The sequence below is a fragment of the Acomys minous genome (assembly GCF_964271855.1).
Source record: "Acomys minous genome assembly, chromosome: 14".
Classification (NCBI taxonomy): Eukaryota; Metazoa; Chordata; class Mammalia; order Rodentia; family Muridae; genus Acomys; species Acomys minous.
The window spans coordinates 13,726,165-13,743,686 of record NC_140496.1 but is presented as its reverse complement, the minus strand read 5'-3'; the positions used below and the strand labels follow the sequence as shown (position 1 = coordinate 13,743,686).

The window sequence follows — 17,522 nt, the reverse complement described above, 5'->3', positions numbered from 1 at the left end:
ATATATGAAACTTGAAGACCCTACTGCAAAAGAGATTCTAGCATTGGCCACCCAGCCCTGTTGCACACACGTGCCTTGAATTAAACGGATCTTTATCTCATTTTCCTTTGGGAGGGCTTTCCAAGCTCAGCAGCGTAATGTCAATTCACATCAGTTTTATTTACTGCTCTTTTCTATTGTATCAGGGAAAGGCTGGGTTTGCTATGCAGTACTGTCTGCAGGTGAACAGACAATATAGCCTTCGATCTGCCACTCATCTCCCGTGTTCCTCCTTTTTAAATATAAAAAATACTTATTTCATTGAAAATGTCATACATGTATATAACTTGCTTTTGTTTCTTCTCATGGTCATATTTTTAAAATCACGTTGACTTGAGCTTTTCCTTCCTCTTCTTTCTTTCTTTTTCTTTCTATCAACAAAGTCTTGTGTAACCTAGGCTGGCCTCAAACTCTTTACTACACAACCCAGAATGACCTTGCCCTCTTCATCCTCCTGCCTCTGTCTCCCAAGGCAGACTAAATGTCTTCTTGTGCTCTAAGAGATGTTATTCTATCCTCTGGCCATGATGTGGCTTTTGCCTATTTAAGCTCTCAGCAACTGCTGGGCACTCTAAAGTTTGGCCTCATGAGGCCCTGCCACACCCCAGGATAGATTAAATAGCTCATAGTTGCTGGGTCAGGGAGCATCCAGAGCTCCACCCTTTCCTCAGACTATAAACATGATTGCCATTTTCTGGAGCTGTGCATCCTTTCATAATTGCCTATGTCCCTGTACATAACCCCTCACCCATACTTTTGTAATTAATTGCAGATAAACTCATTAGTTCCCCAAGCAAGTTGTGAACAGACTTCTTTCCTTGTTCTATGATTGACGTGCCCTCTGCAGTGAGTGCGTTTGTTCAAGTATCCCCAGAAAAAGCCATCTCAATAAGCTGTCTGGCCGAATCCCACTTAATTGTTCTGTAAAGCGTTTTTCTTCATTGATCTTCTCTAGACACAGGAAATAATTCTAACCAGTCTGCGATGGTTCCCTTTGGCCCAGGGACTGGTCCAGGCACTTCGAATCCAGTGGGTGACAAGGGAGCCACCTACCAACTAATCTTCCACTCCGCAGGCACATGCTGTTCTCTGGAATGGCTATGTTTTGTCATTAGCTAACCCCAGAGCCCACAGAGTCCCAAAGGATGTCAGAGTACATTAATTTTTATCATAACATGGAATCTCCCAGGTCTGAGTGGCAGCACATAGCTGTCAGGCACTTTCTGAGCTCTATTTCAGCTCCATATATCTCTAGGCAAAACAGGACAGAGTCGTCATTGGTAAGGGAGGTGTACAAAACGCCTGAGATGCTGGATGGTAGGACTTGACCACGTGCTTACGCACATGGCACATGCTATTTCTTTCTCTTTTGTCCATATAAGTTCATCTCTGCCTCCCTTATTAAATCATCCCCTCTGTCCACATGAGAACAACACAGAGTGTGTATTAAATAAACCCTCTTACGTCATGCTAATGAATTCATTAACCAGTATTTTTTCAACTATGCTATAAGTATGTTTTTTTAAATAAGTGTACCTATCTTATTAATTTTCACCAGAATTTACCCATCCGTAATGTCACCAGGAGTTTATAAATAATGGATTATTTTTATTAATATCACTTTATATCCACAAAATGTACTTTTAATGGAGACTGCTAATGCATGCTGTGGAAATCTAGTTATTTGATCATCACTTTTATTTTTCTCACTTGGCAATAAAGTAAAATGCTTAAAGGTTGCAGTTTACCTTGAGGAAAGGGGATTCTGGTATTATTTTAGGGGATTTCAAGTATTGGGTATTGGGTATTGGGTATTGGAAAAATGGGGCTTATGGGGAACTGCCTTTCCTCCCAGAAGCATGCCAGCCCAGCCTGCTTCATCTGCTAGCTTCCTCCCTCTTACTAATGCAAATGATACTTGTGTTCTTTGAGTTGAGTTGTGGAATTTACTGTTGCCCAGTGTGACCTCCCAGGAGAGTTTCATGTTATAAGTAAAATTCCTTAGGAAGACACCACAATTCCTTTGTCCCTAGGAACCCATGGGGGTCCACCAAGAAAGACTTTTGATGGCAGTGCCTTTTCCCCAGTCTGTGGGAGTTGTGTTCAAATGTGCCGGCAAGATGCTGTGAGTGGTCCAGGCTGCTGTTCCTCATCCTTCCCTCTGTGCTTGTCCCAATTGTGCTGAGCATTGATTTTCCACTTTATTAAATATTCCTTGGAAGCAGGAACACAGGACAGTAAAGTGCTTAAGTGCAGAGGGCAGGTTTGGAAATTGCTAGAATCTGCACCAGACCGTCAGGCCTGTGCTGTAGATATCAGGCCAATCCAGCTAAGTGCACAATTATCAAATCGATGCCTTTTGCCTAGAAAACTGTGTTGGGGACGATGCGGGTGTTATGGTGTTTTACACCCCTGCTTTAGAATCAATGAGGTTGAGATTTCACTGCCGGGCCCGGGATGATGGGAAAGGAAAATATAATCAAGATAATGGACACGAGGCAAAAATTTAAGAAAATAACCAAAACAAGAGTGTTTTCATTTTCCGCTAAGTGTCTGTACTGATGTTCCAGAATCTACTCTAAGAAGTTGCAAATGGTGCATGAAATGAAAAATTCTCATCGGTCTCCAGGGGACAGAGCCAGAGCCTTGTTCTCCTCCTGGTGACTGTTCGGATTGTTTCCTCTATTCCAGCTGAAATAAAAAGAAAATATTAATTAAGCGTAACTAAGTTACTGTGACAGCAGAATCCACTCCTGGTTAATTACTGTGTGAATGCCCGATGGTGTCCGTCAGATTCTTGACATCATCTTTAGGGCCGTGACCCACCCAAAGCACAGCTGAAGACCACTGACCACCCAAGCTGGTCTTGGTGTTACGGTTATGCTTCACATGCTTTCTTTTCTTCCCTGTTTATAGAGAAGGCACTCTTACAGAAACTCCGAGTGAGGGCACTGGGACCAATCTAGTAAATGTGGAGAGCAGCTGTATTTTGTGTGTGTGCATTCTTGATGGGTACCATCTCCCCCAAAGTGGAGGCCCAGGTCTAAGGAACAGGAAACTGAGCAAGTCTCTCCATCAAGGGCGGTGGCAGAAATGTTCTATATACTTTTCATAAGACTTATTTTTATTGTCCTTTATTATGTGTATGTCTGGGGCCAGCAGAAACACATAGGTGGAGTGCCCCCAGGAGACCAAAAGAAGCCACTGGATTCCCAAGGAGGTGGGGTTATAGGCAGCTGTGAGCCTCCTGCCCGTGAGTGCTGGGAACGGAACTAAAGTCCTCTGGAAGAGGAGTAGACACTATTAACCATTGGGCCATCTCTCCAGACCCTGTACACAGTTTTTCAATTCTCACAAACATCAGATGATCTGGGCATGGCTATCCCCTTCTACAGGAGATGCATCTGAAAGTCAGAAGTCTAAATTAACTTTTCTAAGATCCACTCTACTGATGAGAGGCCGACCCAAGCTGAAAAATATGTTTTCTGTTTAACATAGTTTAACCTCTCTGGCATCCTGGAATTGTACCAATCAAAAGAATTCTCTCATGAAAATATTATCAACACACACACACTTTTAAAATAGAGACCATGGTTTTCTTTCACCCCCTCAATATAATGGCAGTTATTTCCTGTGGAAGAAGGTACGCACTACTTGCCTGTTCTTTCTAAATATTGCCCATAGTAGCAATTCTATGATAATGCAAGTCTTCTCAAATCAAACCAAATGAATGTCACATCTGGATTTGTACAAAATTGGTGCTTCGGCATCCTATGATATAAGACTTAATGCTACCAAGAGTTGAAAGAAATCTTTTGTAAGACCGTCTTTCAAGTTGCAACCTTGACAAACCAGTTACATATTTATCCAATGCATTATACAATACAAAATTTAAAAAAAATCTCTTGTATATTCCTCCAAATTGTTCATGAACTGAGCCTATTACATGCACACCACATAGCTGTGGTCTGGGCAGGTTCCAGAAGCGTGGAGAATTTCGACTGGGTGGAGGCAGCTGTAGAAGAAGATAACTCCTATGGCCAAGTTTGTGCTGCCTCCCTTGAGTTCAGACCAAACTAGCCATGTTAATTTAAGCACGGACCCACCTTGTAATGCTATACAGTCCTCAGCCCTTCCTTCTTTGGGAGAGCACAAGCGCGTTACGAGGTAAGGCTGCCAAGTGGTTTTCTTAATGGAACACAGCTCCGTATGCCCTTTGCATCGGATTTCACAGTATTTCCAAATAGTATGAATTCTTGTAGCTCACTTGAGCGGTACCCCAGATGGTATGACAGTCTGTTTCTAGAAGGAAATGGAATATATTTCCTTTTGCGTTGCATTCCACTTAGGCCGTTCTTTTGTTTGTTCTGAAATGGGATCCTGCAGAGTCACAATTGTTAGACCTTCTAGAAGGGTGGCTCTTAACCTAGAAAATCTCACTTCATTTGTGGGACATGCTAAAAATGTCATTTTTGCACCGTTACTATGAGTCACCTCCCCATGGCGGTGGCTTCTTCTGCTCTGAGAATCCTTTAAGGCTCTGTTCTCCTTTCTCACAGTTGACATTCTGGGCCTTCTGGGGGTTTTGGAGTCAAGATGTAGCAATTTTGTGTCTAGAGCATAATGACTTTCTTTATTGGTCACTTGTGTTCACCAACTTAAGTCATTTTCAGGTAGTATATTTACAAAGATAGCTAGGTAATCATGCAGGGACCAAACACCATATGGATATAGCCTTGCTTCCAGTGCATGCATTCAGATATACACTTATTTTTAAAGGCTCGTTTTTATTATGAGTGTGTGTGTGTGTGTGTGTGTGTGTGTGTGTGTGTGCGCGTGCGCGCGCATTTATGTGCTTGTGAGTACAGGTGCCTATGGAGGCAGAAGAGAGGCTGTCTGGTGCCCTATAGCTGGAGTTATGAAGAATGAATTACCCAGTTTGGATGCTGGGAATTGCACCCAGATCCTCTGTAGAAGCAGCGACTGCTCCTAACTGTTGATCCATTTCTTCATCCCCAATGCCAATGCCCTGTGAAGACAGATTTACCTTTCTGGAAAATGCTGTCTACCAGCACAGACAAACTGTGGAACATAGTAGAAAGTGTGAAAAAGTGTGGGAACGGACACCTGGGACATGCTACACCTTAGAAAATTATTTTTTAATTTACAATAAATATGAGGGTGTGCTGTGTGTGGCTCACTTATACCTAGGGACTGGTAAGGGGGCTCCCTGGACAGTCAGACTTAAATGGAATACTTGGGACAAGTAGTGGGTGTGTTGAGGATAGATGGGATTGGCTCTACTCAGAATTGCCATCACTGGTGGCCTGACTTTCAGTGAGGACTTAAAAGCCAGAGAACTTCTTGGGTATCCAGATTTCCAGTGTTGTGCTTCTTTTTTATTGACAGTGAATCTAACAACCTTGTTGTCATTGGCCATTGTCATCTTCTTCTTCTTCTCCTCCTCCTCCTCTTCTTCCTCCTCCTTCTTCCTTCTTCCTTCTTGCCTTTCTGTTAGTCCTAGCTAGCTGACCTTGTCAAAGGTCTAGACAAAGCTTATAAGAACCTTAAAAGAAGGAGCCTACTAGGCTTTAAGCTGAGCATCAAGGGCAAAGAAATGGCCAAGGGCACAAGAGTCTTCAGAGCAGCCCTTGGGAGAAGGGGATGGTGGCAATGCATTATATAGTCAGAGCTGGAAGATTCCACGCAGTGACGAGACAGCGTTCAGTTAGCTTGGCAGTGGCAGTTGTGTTTGAGGCAGAGAAAGAGAATGACACATACATTTCAAAACTAAAGTGGATGAACGGACAGAGGGTTGTCTGTTACAACTCAAAACTGCTCCAACATCAAGTGGCTCTTTGTCTTTTCAGCCTTCCTGCCTCTCTCTCTGTCTTTCTTTGTTTCCTTCCCTTTCTTTTCTCCACTCTTTTCCCTCCATCAGTGATTTTCCCCTGTTTAATGTGTGTGAGAGAAAGTCGAGGCTAGAGGGCAGCCTTGGGTCTTGTTCCTCGGGTTCTGTTCAGTTTTCAAAACATCATCTTCTTATTCTTTGATGTTTTCTTTCATGTGTATCATGTATCACGGTTCTATCTACCTTAATTCTCCTCTCCTATTTTTTCAGCACACCCCAAAACATGCACCACTCTCACCTTTGGATTTTCTGTTTTATTACTCACTAAATCCACTTAGTGCTCTCTGTTGGAGGGTCAGGTGACCTTGTTCGCTTGGTCTTGTACAGGTCCTGAGCAGGTGATAATAGCTGCAGTGAGTTCATGAGTACAATGGGCGCTTCACATCCGGATGGTATCACCACATTTTTCTTGAGGCACGGACATGGACATCACCAAGTAGGCTAGGTTGGCTGGCCAGTACGCCCTGAAGGCATTCCTGTCTCTGCCTGCCCAGAGCCGAGGATTATAATAAACTCACAGGACTGTGGCCTGGGTTCCCCAACCCTTGGGTTATATAAGAATAAAAACTCAATCCCCAAAGCCCAAGCAGCAGTTGCTTTCCCAACCAAGCCGTCCTCCCCAGCCCTGTCTGCAGGATTTGATGAAGCTAGTGCACAGCAGGTATGACCCGACAGAGAGAGAATGTCTGAAATTAGGGCAGGCAGCAGGCGGGGCTCTTGGGAGCTAAAGGGGCAAGGAGCCAAAGCAAGCTCAGCTGTTCCTTATAGGTTAGCAACAGCCTCCGGATAGGACCCCACCCTTTCTGCTGGTTGTTCCAGTACAACTCTCTTTTTTGGGAGAAGGCACCAGTTAAACTCGGCTACTCAGAGCCTGTCTTCATGGTCAGGAAGCCTCACTGTCACTCTGAAGGGTACCAACAGAGCTGCCGCTAGCTCCTCATTAGGACTCCACATACCTGGGAAGTGGGGGGGGGGGTTGTTTTCTGCTCCGTAGGCTGACTGCCGGGTAGAGGGGGCTGCTGTTCTTCATCACCATCCTCACCACAGCTGCATGACTTGCAGGGTCTGCTCATGAGAGAGAGAAGGGGGCAGGTTTTCCATAGGCAGACCAGAGAGCAGGCAGGTTACTCCTTGTCCAAGTTTCCGGGCCTGGACATGGCTGGCAGTCCTTTCTGCTCCCCGTCACCATTCCCAGGTCAGAACCCACCTGGGGACAAAATGTCCCCCTAAGGTGCTGACTAATAACATCTATTCTGGGCTCCATGGGTGCTGTCTTCCTTTCCATCCTGTCTTCACAGTTTGATCCTGACTTTGCTTTGGGCTCCACTGATGCTGCCTTTATTTTCATCCCCTCTTCATAGTTTGATCCAAGACTTTTCTTTGATGGCCTGTAAATATTCATCACCCGAGACTCTTTTGAATTGCAGTGGCTTTTAGTTAAATTGAGTAAAATGTACCATTTGAATAATAAAAACCTCATTAAAGGAAAGCTAAAAGAATACTTTTCCTTTTGTACAAGCCAATTAGGTACCCTCATAATTAAAAAAAAAAGTCAAGCACATTATGGTTTCATATTCCATAAGCCTGTTTTTAATTAATAGAGGTGACATGGTTTAGGTGCTGGGTACATATTTTGCCTCTGGTGTTGTGCAATTAACATTAATGAAGGGGGTGGCGGTGTAGTGAGAGTGTGTCGTGTCTCCCGAGGCCTCCGTGCGTCTAGGCTAAGGTCTTCGGTGGGTTTCCATTCCTGGGGACACAGCAAGACAAGAATAAACGCGCCCAGTAGAGGACCTGTGGCCATCAAGAAGGTGTACTATTAAAATCTGCCGTGGTCACAGGGTCTCAAATGTTCCAGAGACAAGTATTCACGGAGCTAGATTTTCTTTTGTGGATAAAAGGGAATGGTGTGCAGATAAAGGGAGCCTCCATTTACTCCCCCTGGCTGGTAAGATACTGGGGCTCTGCTCACTGTCACCTGGCCAGCTCTGGTCTGCCGTCCCGGTTCATAGAAGAGGAGGAAACAGGTTCGCATAGGCTCACTAACTGGCTCTGAACCAGCTGAAAAAATAACTGTCCTAGGCAAGAATGTCAACGCTTGGGTCTATCCATCCCAGTTTGATACTGTTAGTTACTCGTAGCTGTGACAAAATGCCGGGCAGAAGCAACTGGAGGGATTCCTGTGGACTCCCTGCAACAGTGCACTTTCATTCCATAAGGTCAGAGAAGGCACGGTACAGGGAGCAGGTCAATCCATATTGCTTGAAGCTGGTCAGCAGGAAGCAGAGAATAGGGCAGGAAGCAGGACCCGGCTGTGTAACCCTTAAAGGCCCACTCCCAGCACTCCTTTATGCCGGTTTGGCTCTGTGCCCCGAATTCTCAATGTTCCTATATGGCTTCTGCTGCTGGGGCCTAGATTCACAGCCCTGAGGCTGCGGGCGGCATTCCAGGACCACCTTTCTTCTTGTTCTTATTCATTTAATTGTTTGCTCACTTATTTTTGTTGATTCGGATATTTGAATTCTGACCTGAGGAAAGTCGCCTCTAATTATATTACTAATTCTATAATAATGCAATGCCTCCTGTCTTCCTGTCAGAACATGGCAAGTAGAAAGAATGCCATCCAAGGTTATCCTGAAAGTTAAACAAGCTGTGTAGCCAAGATTCTCAGCCAATGGCTACTCCATGGTCAACACAACCCCAGCACAAGATAGGGGGTTGAAGTTATAACCAAAAAGGAGCTCAGATCATAATAATACGCGTCCGTACCTTCACCATCCCTCCAGAATCATTCCCAAAGATGCCACCTTTCTGCAAAGCCTCCCAGGCACAGATCTCTGCTTTGGTGTGAACCAGGCCTGGTGCACAGAGTGGGGAGTTGATGCCTCAAAGCCCCCAACTGCAGTCTTCAGAGAGTCACAGCCCCGTTTGGAGCCGTTGATTGACAGCCACGGTGCACGCTGTATATGAAAAGGAGTTATCCCAGAGAAGCCCGGCTGACTACAACCACTTCGCCATGCCTATTTTTAAGTGGCGGTAAAGTTGGAAAATAGATCAAGCAACAGAAACGAATACCATGATCTCTTAACAAGATCCAGATTGCCCCGTGATAATGAGATTTCATGAGTACTTAAAAACGTGATCTATCAAATCTACTTCTCTCTACTTGTGCTGTGCATGCTCTCCACTAAGCGTTTAACCAAACTCTACTATCAGTTCTTTATACACTTGCCAAACCATAGAAGAGGAGGGAACGGTTCCAAACTCACTGGAGAAAGGCAGTGTTAGCTAGGCGCCAAAAGCGAAGTCTTCTAAAGAAAAGAAAATGACAGACTTGCATCGCATAGAGCAGACAAAGTCTTTGACAAAATACTGGTGAATTAAACGCAATAATGTACAAAAAAGGATTGTATACTAACTATTAAGGGATTCAATGTTAAATATTCAGAAATCTATCAATGGAAGAAGTGCAAATCAGAAGAATAAAGAGTCATTTGGAGAAATAAAGAAAAATCATAGTAAAGAGAGCAATATTCTTCCTTGATTAAAAATAAATTATGTATGCATGTATGTATGTATGTATGTATGTATGTATGTATGTATATACACTCGGAGCTGGAGAGATGGTTCATCAGTTAAGAGCACTGACTGCTCTTAAATGTCTATAACTTGAAGATCTGACACCCTCACACAGACATACATGTAGGCAAAACACAAGTGCACATAAAATAAAAATAAATAAGTTTTAAGAGATACTCAGTAGAGTTGTAGTAACGGCCATTTCTCCCCCTCATCAGTGGCACCGACAGAGAGTGCACAGCTGATATCCTTACACTGAAAGTTTGAGTGATTTCCCCCCCTAACAGCCAGAAACAAGGCAGGCCTGTCAACAGCCAGGACCCATCCAGATTGGAAAAGAGAAATCAAAACTGCCTTCCTTGCAGATGAAATCGTTTTGCATGTATAAAACCCTAAGAAAACACATTTGAAAAGTATTAAACTCACGGCTAGGTTCAGCTGGATTTCAGCGTGACTGTTCAATATGCAGAAGTGAGTTTGTTTCTGGGTGGAAGCAATGGCACCTCCAAAAAGGATTGACAGAAACCATTCTGTTTGCAGTAACATCAGAAGGGAGAAAATAAAGGAGCAGTTTTGAAACTTGCAAATGAATTTAACACAATGTGAAAAACTTAGGCTTTTGAATGTATGAAATGTTGTTGGGAGAAATTAAAGGGCCCTCAAATGAATACAGACACAACCCATGTTGTGGGTTGGAAGATGGGGTGTCGTGTAGCTATCAGCATCCCTCAAGTTGATCTACACTATGAATTCAGTTTCCTCTAAAACTAGAGTTTTGGTCTTGAACTTCACATGAGAATAAAGAGGACACTGAACAGATGTATGGAGGACAGAAACAAAAGTGTTAAGCCTCCCGTTTCCCAGTAATTAAAAGCATAGTATGTCATGACCATGGATTTGGAGAACTGACTAGAGTTGGGATTCCAGAATCGAACCCGTACATGACTGGGCTTTCAAACCCTGGTGCCAGAATAAGTCGGTGGGTAAAAAATAGTCTTTTCCATAAACAGTTCTAGAGCCACTGGGTACCCACTACAAAATAGTAAAGCTGGATTGCATTCATGCACCACATACAAAAGTTAGATGAACAGGAATCAGTGACCTAAATATAAAAGCCCAAACTACTACATCCCAGAAGTAAACATAGAATCACAATATCTCTACGATATTAAAATAAATAATGATTTCATAAGCCCAACCTCAAAAAGCACAAGGGACAAAAGAGGAATTAAAAACAAAACAAAATGAGAATTCACTAAAATTATAACTTTGGGGCTGTAAATGAAACCATAAAGAAGGCATGAAGACAATCTATACAATGAGGGGAATATTTGAAAACTGTATAGCTTGAAAGGGTATCATCCATCACATATAAAGAACTTTCATAATTCAACAATAAGAAGATAAAACTGCTAGCTCTGAAGTGGACATAGAAACTGAACCTGTATTTCTCCCAAGAAAATATGCTACCTTCCAATGAGCACATGAAAATATTCTGAGTACCATTTGGCCAGGAGAGAAATGCAGATGTAAACCACACTGAGTGATCTCTCATTGCTAGGGCAATTTGGGGACCATAGTAGAGGAGGGGCCGAAAGTTTGTAAGAGCTGGGCGATAAGGGAGTTCTAGAAGCTTGCACATGACAACTCACCAGTGTGACTGTCAAACTGGAGCTGAACAAGGACAACAGCAACTGACATGCTAACGTGGATGGGAGAAAGACCAATGGCCTCAAGCCCTACACAAAGAACTGCAAACAACCAAGGAATGCTGAAAACAGGAGAAATTATCTTTTCCAGGGAAGGGCACACCAGTTGGTTATAGTAAATGGTCAGCCCTAAAAACATACGTATAAGTAACTTTATATAAACTGAGACTGAACAGGTTATATTTGTGTATTTAGGATATGTGTATGTGCGTATATATGTATGGATGCATGTTTGTATGTATTATGTATGTGTATTGTGTGTGTTATGTATGTATATAACAACAATTAATAGAAAAAGGAGGAACAAGGAAGGGCATATGGGGGTGGTTTAGAAGGAGGAAAGGGAAAAAGGAAAACATTGTAATTCTATTTTACTCTCCAAAAATAACTTAAAAAAGAAAAGAAAAGGCAGATGATGAAATGCCACAAGATACAGATGTGTAATGCATGGCCAGGGGAATTGAGTGACATATCCTACTCTGGACAGCAGTTGATTCTTCCTCATAAGTTAAACACAGCATTATGCTCTGAGCCAACGATTCCATTTGAAAGTACATACCCAAGAGAAATAAACAAATGCGTCTCCAGAAGAGCTGGCAAAGCAACGTCTGTCTGTAGCAGTGATATTCACATCAGCCCAACACTCCAAGCGACCCAAATGCCCATCAGCGGATGAACAGATGAAAAAGATGCCGTCTGTGCATACAGCAGAGCACATCTCAGGCATAGGAGGGTGGGCAGTTTGAAACCTTGAAGCAGTCTGCCCAGGCAAAGAAGAGAGTCATAAAGGACCACATGCCATCCATCCCACTTGCATGGGATGATCGTGTTAGACAACTCCGTAGAGCAGAAAGTGTGTTTGTTGTATATGGGGGTGGGTGCCATGCAATTGGCAATGAGTCACTTTATTGTAGTTACAATTGTTGCAAAGTTAGAATACAGTGATGGGACACAACACATACATATTCAACTCAGAACACACACACTAACATGGGATGATCGTGTTAGACAACTCCATAGAGCAGAAAGTGTGTTTGTTGTATATGGGGGTGGGTGCCATGTAATTGGCAATGAGTCACTTTATTGTTGTAACAATTGTTGTAAACTTAGAATACAGTGATGGGATACAACCCATATATATATTCAACATAGAACACACACACTAAAGCCCCTGAACTGTGCACCTCAGATGAGTTGTTTGGGCTGTGAATTATAGCTCGAGATTAGAAAAAAACAATGTGCTATCAAAGCCTAGAGGGGAAAACAAGTCAAACCATGTCCTCCATGCCTACAGCTAATGCTTTTCTATACTTTCTTACTGAGTGACGGCATATAGAAAAATCCCATTTTCCCTGCTTTTGGTTTTGTTTTGATTTTATGTTATTATCACATGTATTTATTTATGTGCATTCCCTCAGGTGTGTGTGTGTGTGTGTGTGTGTGTGTGTGTGTGTGTGTGTGTGTACCAAGGCTGATGTGTGGGAAGACCAAGACCAAGTGGGTCCTATGGATCGACTCAGGACTTCTGAGTCGGTGACAAGGTTTTCATCCACTGAGCCATCTTGACAGCCTTGGTTTGGGTTTCTTGAGACAGGGTTGCACTGTGTAGGCCAGGCTGGTCTAGAGTTCACTTGGTGGCTCATGTTGGCACCTGCCTCAGCCTTGGTGCTGAGAAGACAGATGTGAGCCACACACTTGGGTTGGCGTTTTCCTTTTTTGGAGAAAGCTTTATGACACACATAATCACACATGGTGACCTTTGTTTCCCGCCTTTTCGTTTCATCTGGTAAAGTCTGGGAGCCTTTGAATTCACTGTTGTGTGTTTATCCATTCTCCTACTGAGGGTCACGCATGGGTGTCTTCTAGTTCCATAGCTAATTCTAATACGTTCTGTTCATCTGTGTAATCATTACCCATCTTTATGTGCACACTTGGACTCTTTCCTTAGGTGAGTGTCCCGGAAACTGTTGATTTCCTAAGGCAAATCACCACAATGTGGGTCACTTAAAGCAACAAATTCATAGTTTCTCACGGTTCCAGGAGCCAAAAAGTCTGAAGCCAAGGTGTCTCCAGACCAGTTCTGAGAGTGGCTGTAGGAGCTTCCTCCTCATTTTCCTGGCGTCCTAAGGTTTTCCCCAATCCTAAGCTTTTCTCGGCTTGCCCAAGCATCATTCTGCCCCCCCCATATGTATGACATCCTATAATATGTTTTGCTTCATAATGGATTAAAAAACAAAATGGATTTGCTTGTTATTGTGCTGTTGGCTGTGTCCTCTTTGCATACTTCCTACTCCACAGGACAATTTCCCCCATTTAGTGAGCTGGTTTTGTTCCTTTTATGTTTCGATTATAAATACAGTAGAGAGCCTTGAAAATCTGACATTGTGTAGCATCTGTTCATTTGGACTTCTTTTAAGTAAAATGTATATTAGCATTTTGGCTTTCAATGAGCTGAAAGGGTTACTTTTATTATTAAATTTTCATTTATAGCACATCTCTTCTTACTTATCCCCGGGCTCGTTTATATCCAGTTCAGATTTCATCTGAATCTCATAGGAAGATACATACATATGTGTGTGCATGTGCACACACATTGAGACAGGATCTCATGTACCCAAGGCTAGCCTGGAACTCGCTTCATAGTAAAAGCAGACCCTGAACCCCTGCTCTTCCTGCCTTCACCTCATGAGTGTTAGGCTTATGTACACGCTTCCTGTATCTGGTGCTGGGGATGGAACCTAAGTCTAAGTTCATGCTAGGGAAGCATTCTACTGAGGTATGCCTCCAGCCCTAAGAGGAATGTATTCAAGTAATATGTGACTTTTTCTATAAACAGAACACATTCCCTTTGATGCGTTTGTATAGTACCCACTAAGCATTAGGCCCCAGTGTCAGCCTTTCTTGTAGTGCATCTATTTTTTTTTTTAAGAAAGTAGATTAATAAACTTCTCCCGGGCTATCTGGTGGGCTATTTTGATTGAACATAAAAGAGGTAGTAATTGTTTGTGTTAGAGAGCCGTGTTAACTGGAGACATTATGCTCCAGCTCCAGTGAGCCACCCCCACCCTTTCCCACCCCTATGGTTCTGGGTTAGCCTGATTTCTTGTCTTGGGAACTTCTCGTTGCTGGTACCCTGAGGTAATGGCCCCTTCAGAGTGATGTAACATCCTGGCCTATCTCATCTCTCACTGGTTGGCATCTTGAAAACCCTGAGAAATGGGATGGTTCTAAGTGGATGTGGATGGCGCCTCGTTTTCGACCATTGATTTGTGCCTGATGTTGTCTATTTCCTTGTGCAGGCCTCTTCATGTGCTTGTGTGTAATGCTGGGACTTTTGCTCTACCCTGGAACCTCACAAAAGATGGCTTGGAGACGACCTTCCAGGTGAACCACCTGGGACACTTCTACCTTGTCCAACTCCTGCAGGATGTTTTGTGTCGCTCGGCCCCTGCCCGTGTCATTGTGGTCTCTTCTGAGTCCCACAGGTGAGCTTGAATTTGATTTGATATTTTCCACTTGCCTCTTTGTCTAACCATCTGAATTTCTTTCCAAGACTCCAACTGAAAATAATTTTGATGAGGGGAGAGAGGGCGCAGCATTTCAAAAGCTCTTACAGAGAACACAAAATCAGTTCCCAGACCCTCGGCCAGGTGACTCAAAACCACCTGTGACCCCAACTGCAGAGGGTCCAACACCCTCTTCTGGTCTCTGCAGATACTAGCAAACACAGACAGACAGACAGACAGACAGACAGACAGACAGACAGACACACACACACACACACACACACACACACACACAAATAAGTCTCCCCATGAGAAACATGAATGTGCACAACCTGGCTTCATTAACTTTTCTAGATCCTTCCACATGTTTGATCATGGGGCATTGTTTTGGGGGGGGAACTGTCCAGAGCAATATAGAGTGAGTTTACAATTATACCTTAGGCTCCCCATTGATTTCACTCAGAGATGGAATAATAATTGATTAAATCTGAATGGCATGACCTTTATTGATTTGTAATTCAACAACTTCAAAGTCTCACCGAGAGGAATGTGCAGTTATTCTAGCAGGGGAAACAATGCAGTTAAAGGCCGCGAGATGAAATCCAATTGTTTTATAATGAGAAATTAGGGAATTCAATGCAGACATTAGCAGCGTAATTGCAGAGAGGGAAGGACTGTAGTTAGCGTGTATTGGAAATCTGGCCGTGCCTCTTTCGGTTAGAATTTCAATTTACACATCAGATGGCGTTTCTTTCTGATTGCCATTAGACTATTCAATCGACGGAAAAGACATCTGAAAACATCGTCGTGTTTTCAACATATTTGTGCAAGAGTTAGATAAACAACTAACTGTTTCTAAGAGAAGTGCTGAGAATAGACAAAGGATTTTCAGGGCCGTCAAGGCAAGATTTACAGCTTGTGAGGGAGACTTCTTTTCTCTGTGTTCTTGGTGTTGGGGGTAGGGGGAGCTTTGCCTCCTTAGGAAAGTAGCTCAAAATAAATAAATAAATAAATAAATAAATAAATAAATAAATATGTGTCGAGGACTATTTTCTCCCTCTTCTTCTCCATCTCAAGTCCTGAAATGTTTTGGTGACCCAGAATACAGCTTATTATTATTTTTTTAATCATACTTCCATAAAATGTAACCGTTGGGACTTTTAAGAGAGGGACCAGCCAAGGGTTAGCTTGAACCCTTTATCACTCCCAAACACAGGGGCTTATGGTGTAAGTGACACACCGCAGACAGATTTACTCTTGCCAGTTTAAATTTATGATGGCCTCAATGAAAAGGAAACGCGGGTAATAATCCTTCCCCGTGAGAGAAGACACGAAACATCTCGTAATTAGGTAGTCACAAAATCTGGCCGGGTTCATCTTTGCAAATCACACCAGGTTCGTGAAAGAAAGGGAGTGGCCCCCGCAAAGCAGTGAAGGGGGGCAGGCAGGAGAGAGAGCTTTAGAAATAAATCTGCCAGCCTCCATCGCTTACCAGATGTGGAGGGCACCACGGGATATGTTTAAATGAGCCGGTATTTAATGGGAGGTGGTGTGGGGGTGTCAGCTGCTCACCTCCCTCGGCAAACCTCTGTCTCAGATGCGGCTTCCTGGGACGCCTTTGTTCTCGCTGTAACCACAGTGTCATTCCTGCCTGCCTACTTGGAGATCCAAATCCTAATGTCATTTTAAAGATAAGTTTGGACAGGAAAGACCTACTAGGTCTCCTGAATGAGATCCATTGTCATTTCTAGCAAGGCCTAACTGACATGTGTGTGCAAGGCCTGCACGTTGTGTGCTGGCTGGCTCCTGTTGCCCGGTTTCTTCTTATTAACATTCTTACAAAATATTAATTCCTACAAGGCGAACTGTTTATTACTCTTTTGTTGTGTCCCTAAGCTCCAGAGAGCAAGCATGGATGCCGGGCACACAGACAGCACTGGCTCACTACTAAAAGACCCAAAGCCTAAAACCACATTATAAAACACAAGTGTTGATATCTAATTACCTCCATAAACCTTGGCAGAATCTCTTCGTTGGAGTCAAGACCCCCTGTTAGGGGAAAAAATAAAGTCCTATGTTTGCAGAAAATATTGTACTGGATGCCCTCAGGCGAAATATTTATTAACCACTCTCTATCTTCATGGTGTTTTACTTACTTATCTGGAGTCTGAGCGAGTGAATTGAGTTTCTGCCTGTCTAGAATATATCATAATGAAATGGGAAGTTGGCTTCCTCGCTGTGAAAATTTTTCAGATAACAATTAAAATAGAATGAAAGGAGCAGAGCTCTGGTTGCGCAGCTCTAAACAGCCTCAGTAGTGTGCAGTGACAGACTGATATCATAGTCAGGGACACAGTCACACACGTACAGTTACATACACCCAGTCACACATAGAGCCTCACAGAGTCCTATGCCCAATCCCTCCGCACAGTCTCACGTGTGTAGAGTCTCAGACACATAATCCCACAATGCAACTGCACAGACAGCCACATACAATCATGCCCCATCACAGCCTCACATATGCAGACTCTCAGACACATAAACACAATCAGAAAAAAAAAAACCCAACATATAGCCACAAACTTGTACAATCATACCCAGTCACACACATATAGTCACACACACACACATACACACACACACACACGTGCGCGAGTGCCTACAAACCAACATATAGCCACAAAGTTATATAATCATATCCAGTCACACACACACAACCACACACAGTCTCGTATACACATTCATACACACAATCACGAGAAACCGCACAGAGTCACA

The 17,522-nt window shown here is 43.3% G+C and overlaps 1 protein-coding gene and 1 long non-coding RNA gene across 4 annotated transcripts in view; one reads left to right on the top strand and one right to left on the bottom strand.

Moving 5' to 3' along the window:
- The window catches only part of WWOX (WW domain containing oxidoreductase), a 918,103-nt gene that overhangs the window by 262,059 nt on the left and 638,522 nt on the right, over positions 1–17,522 (top strand). For all 3 annotated transcript variants that reach the window (XM_084756913.1, XM_084756915.1, XM_084756914.1), the window contains one exon: positions 14,538–14,723. In XM_084756913.1, coding sequence (XP_084613039.1) covers positions 14,538–14,723 — 186 coding nt within the window. The remainder of the gene's footprint in view (positions 1–14,537; positions 14,724–17,522) is intronic.
- Positions 1,769–16,372, bottom strand: LOC311583384. Its single transcript, XR_014774484.1, has 3 exons — positions 16,237–16,372; positions 6,907–7,015; positions 1,769–2,730 (listed from the first exon to the last, which is right to left on the bottom strand). It is a non-coding gene; the product is annotated as an uncharacterized lncRNA (long non-coding RNA).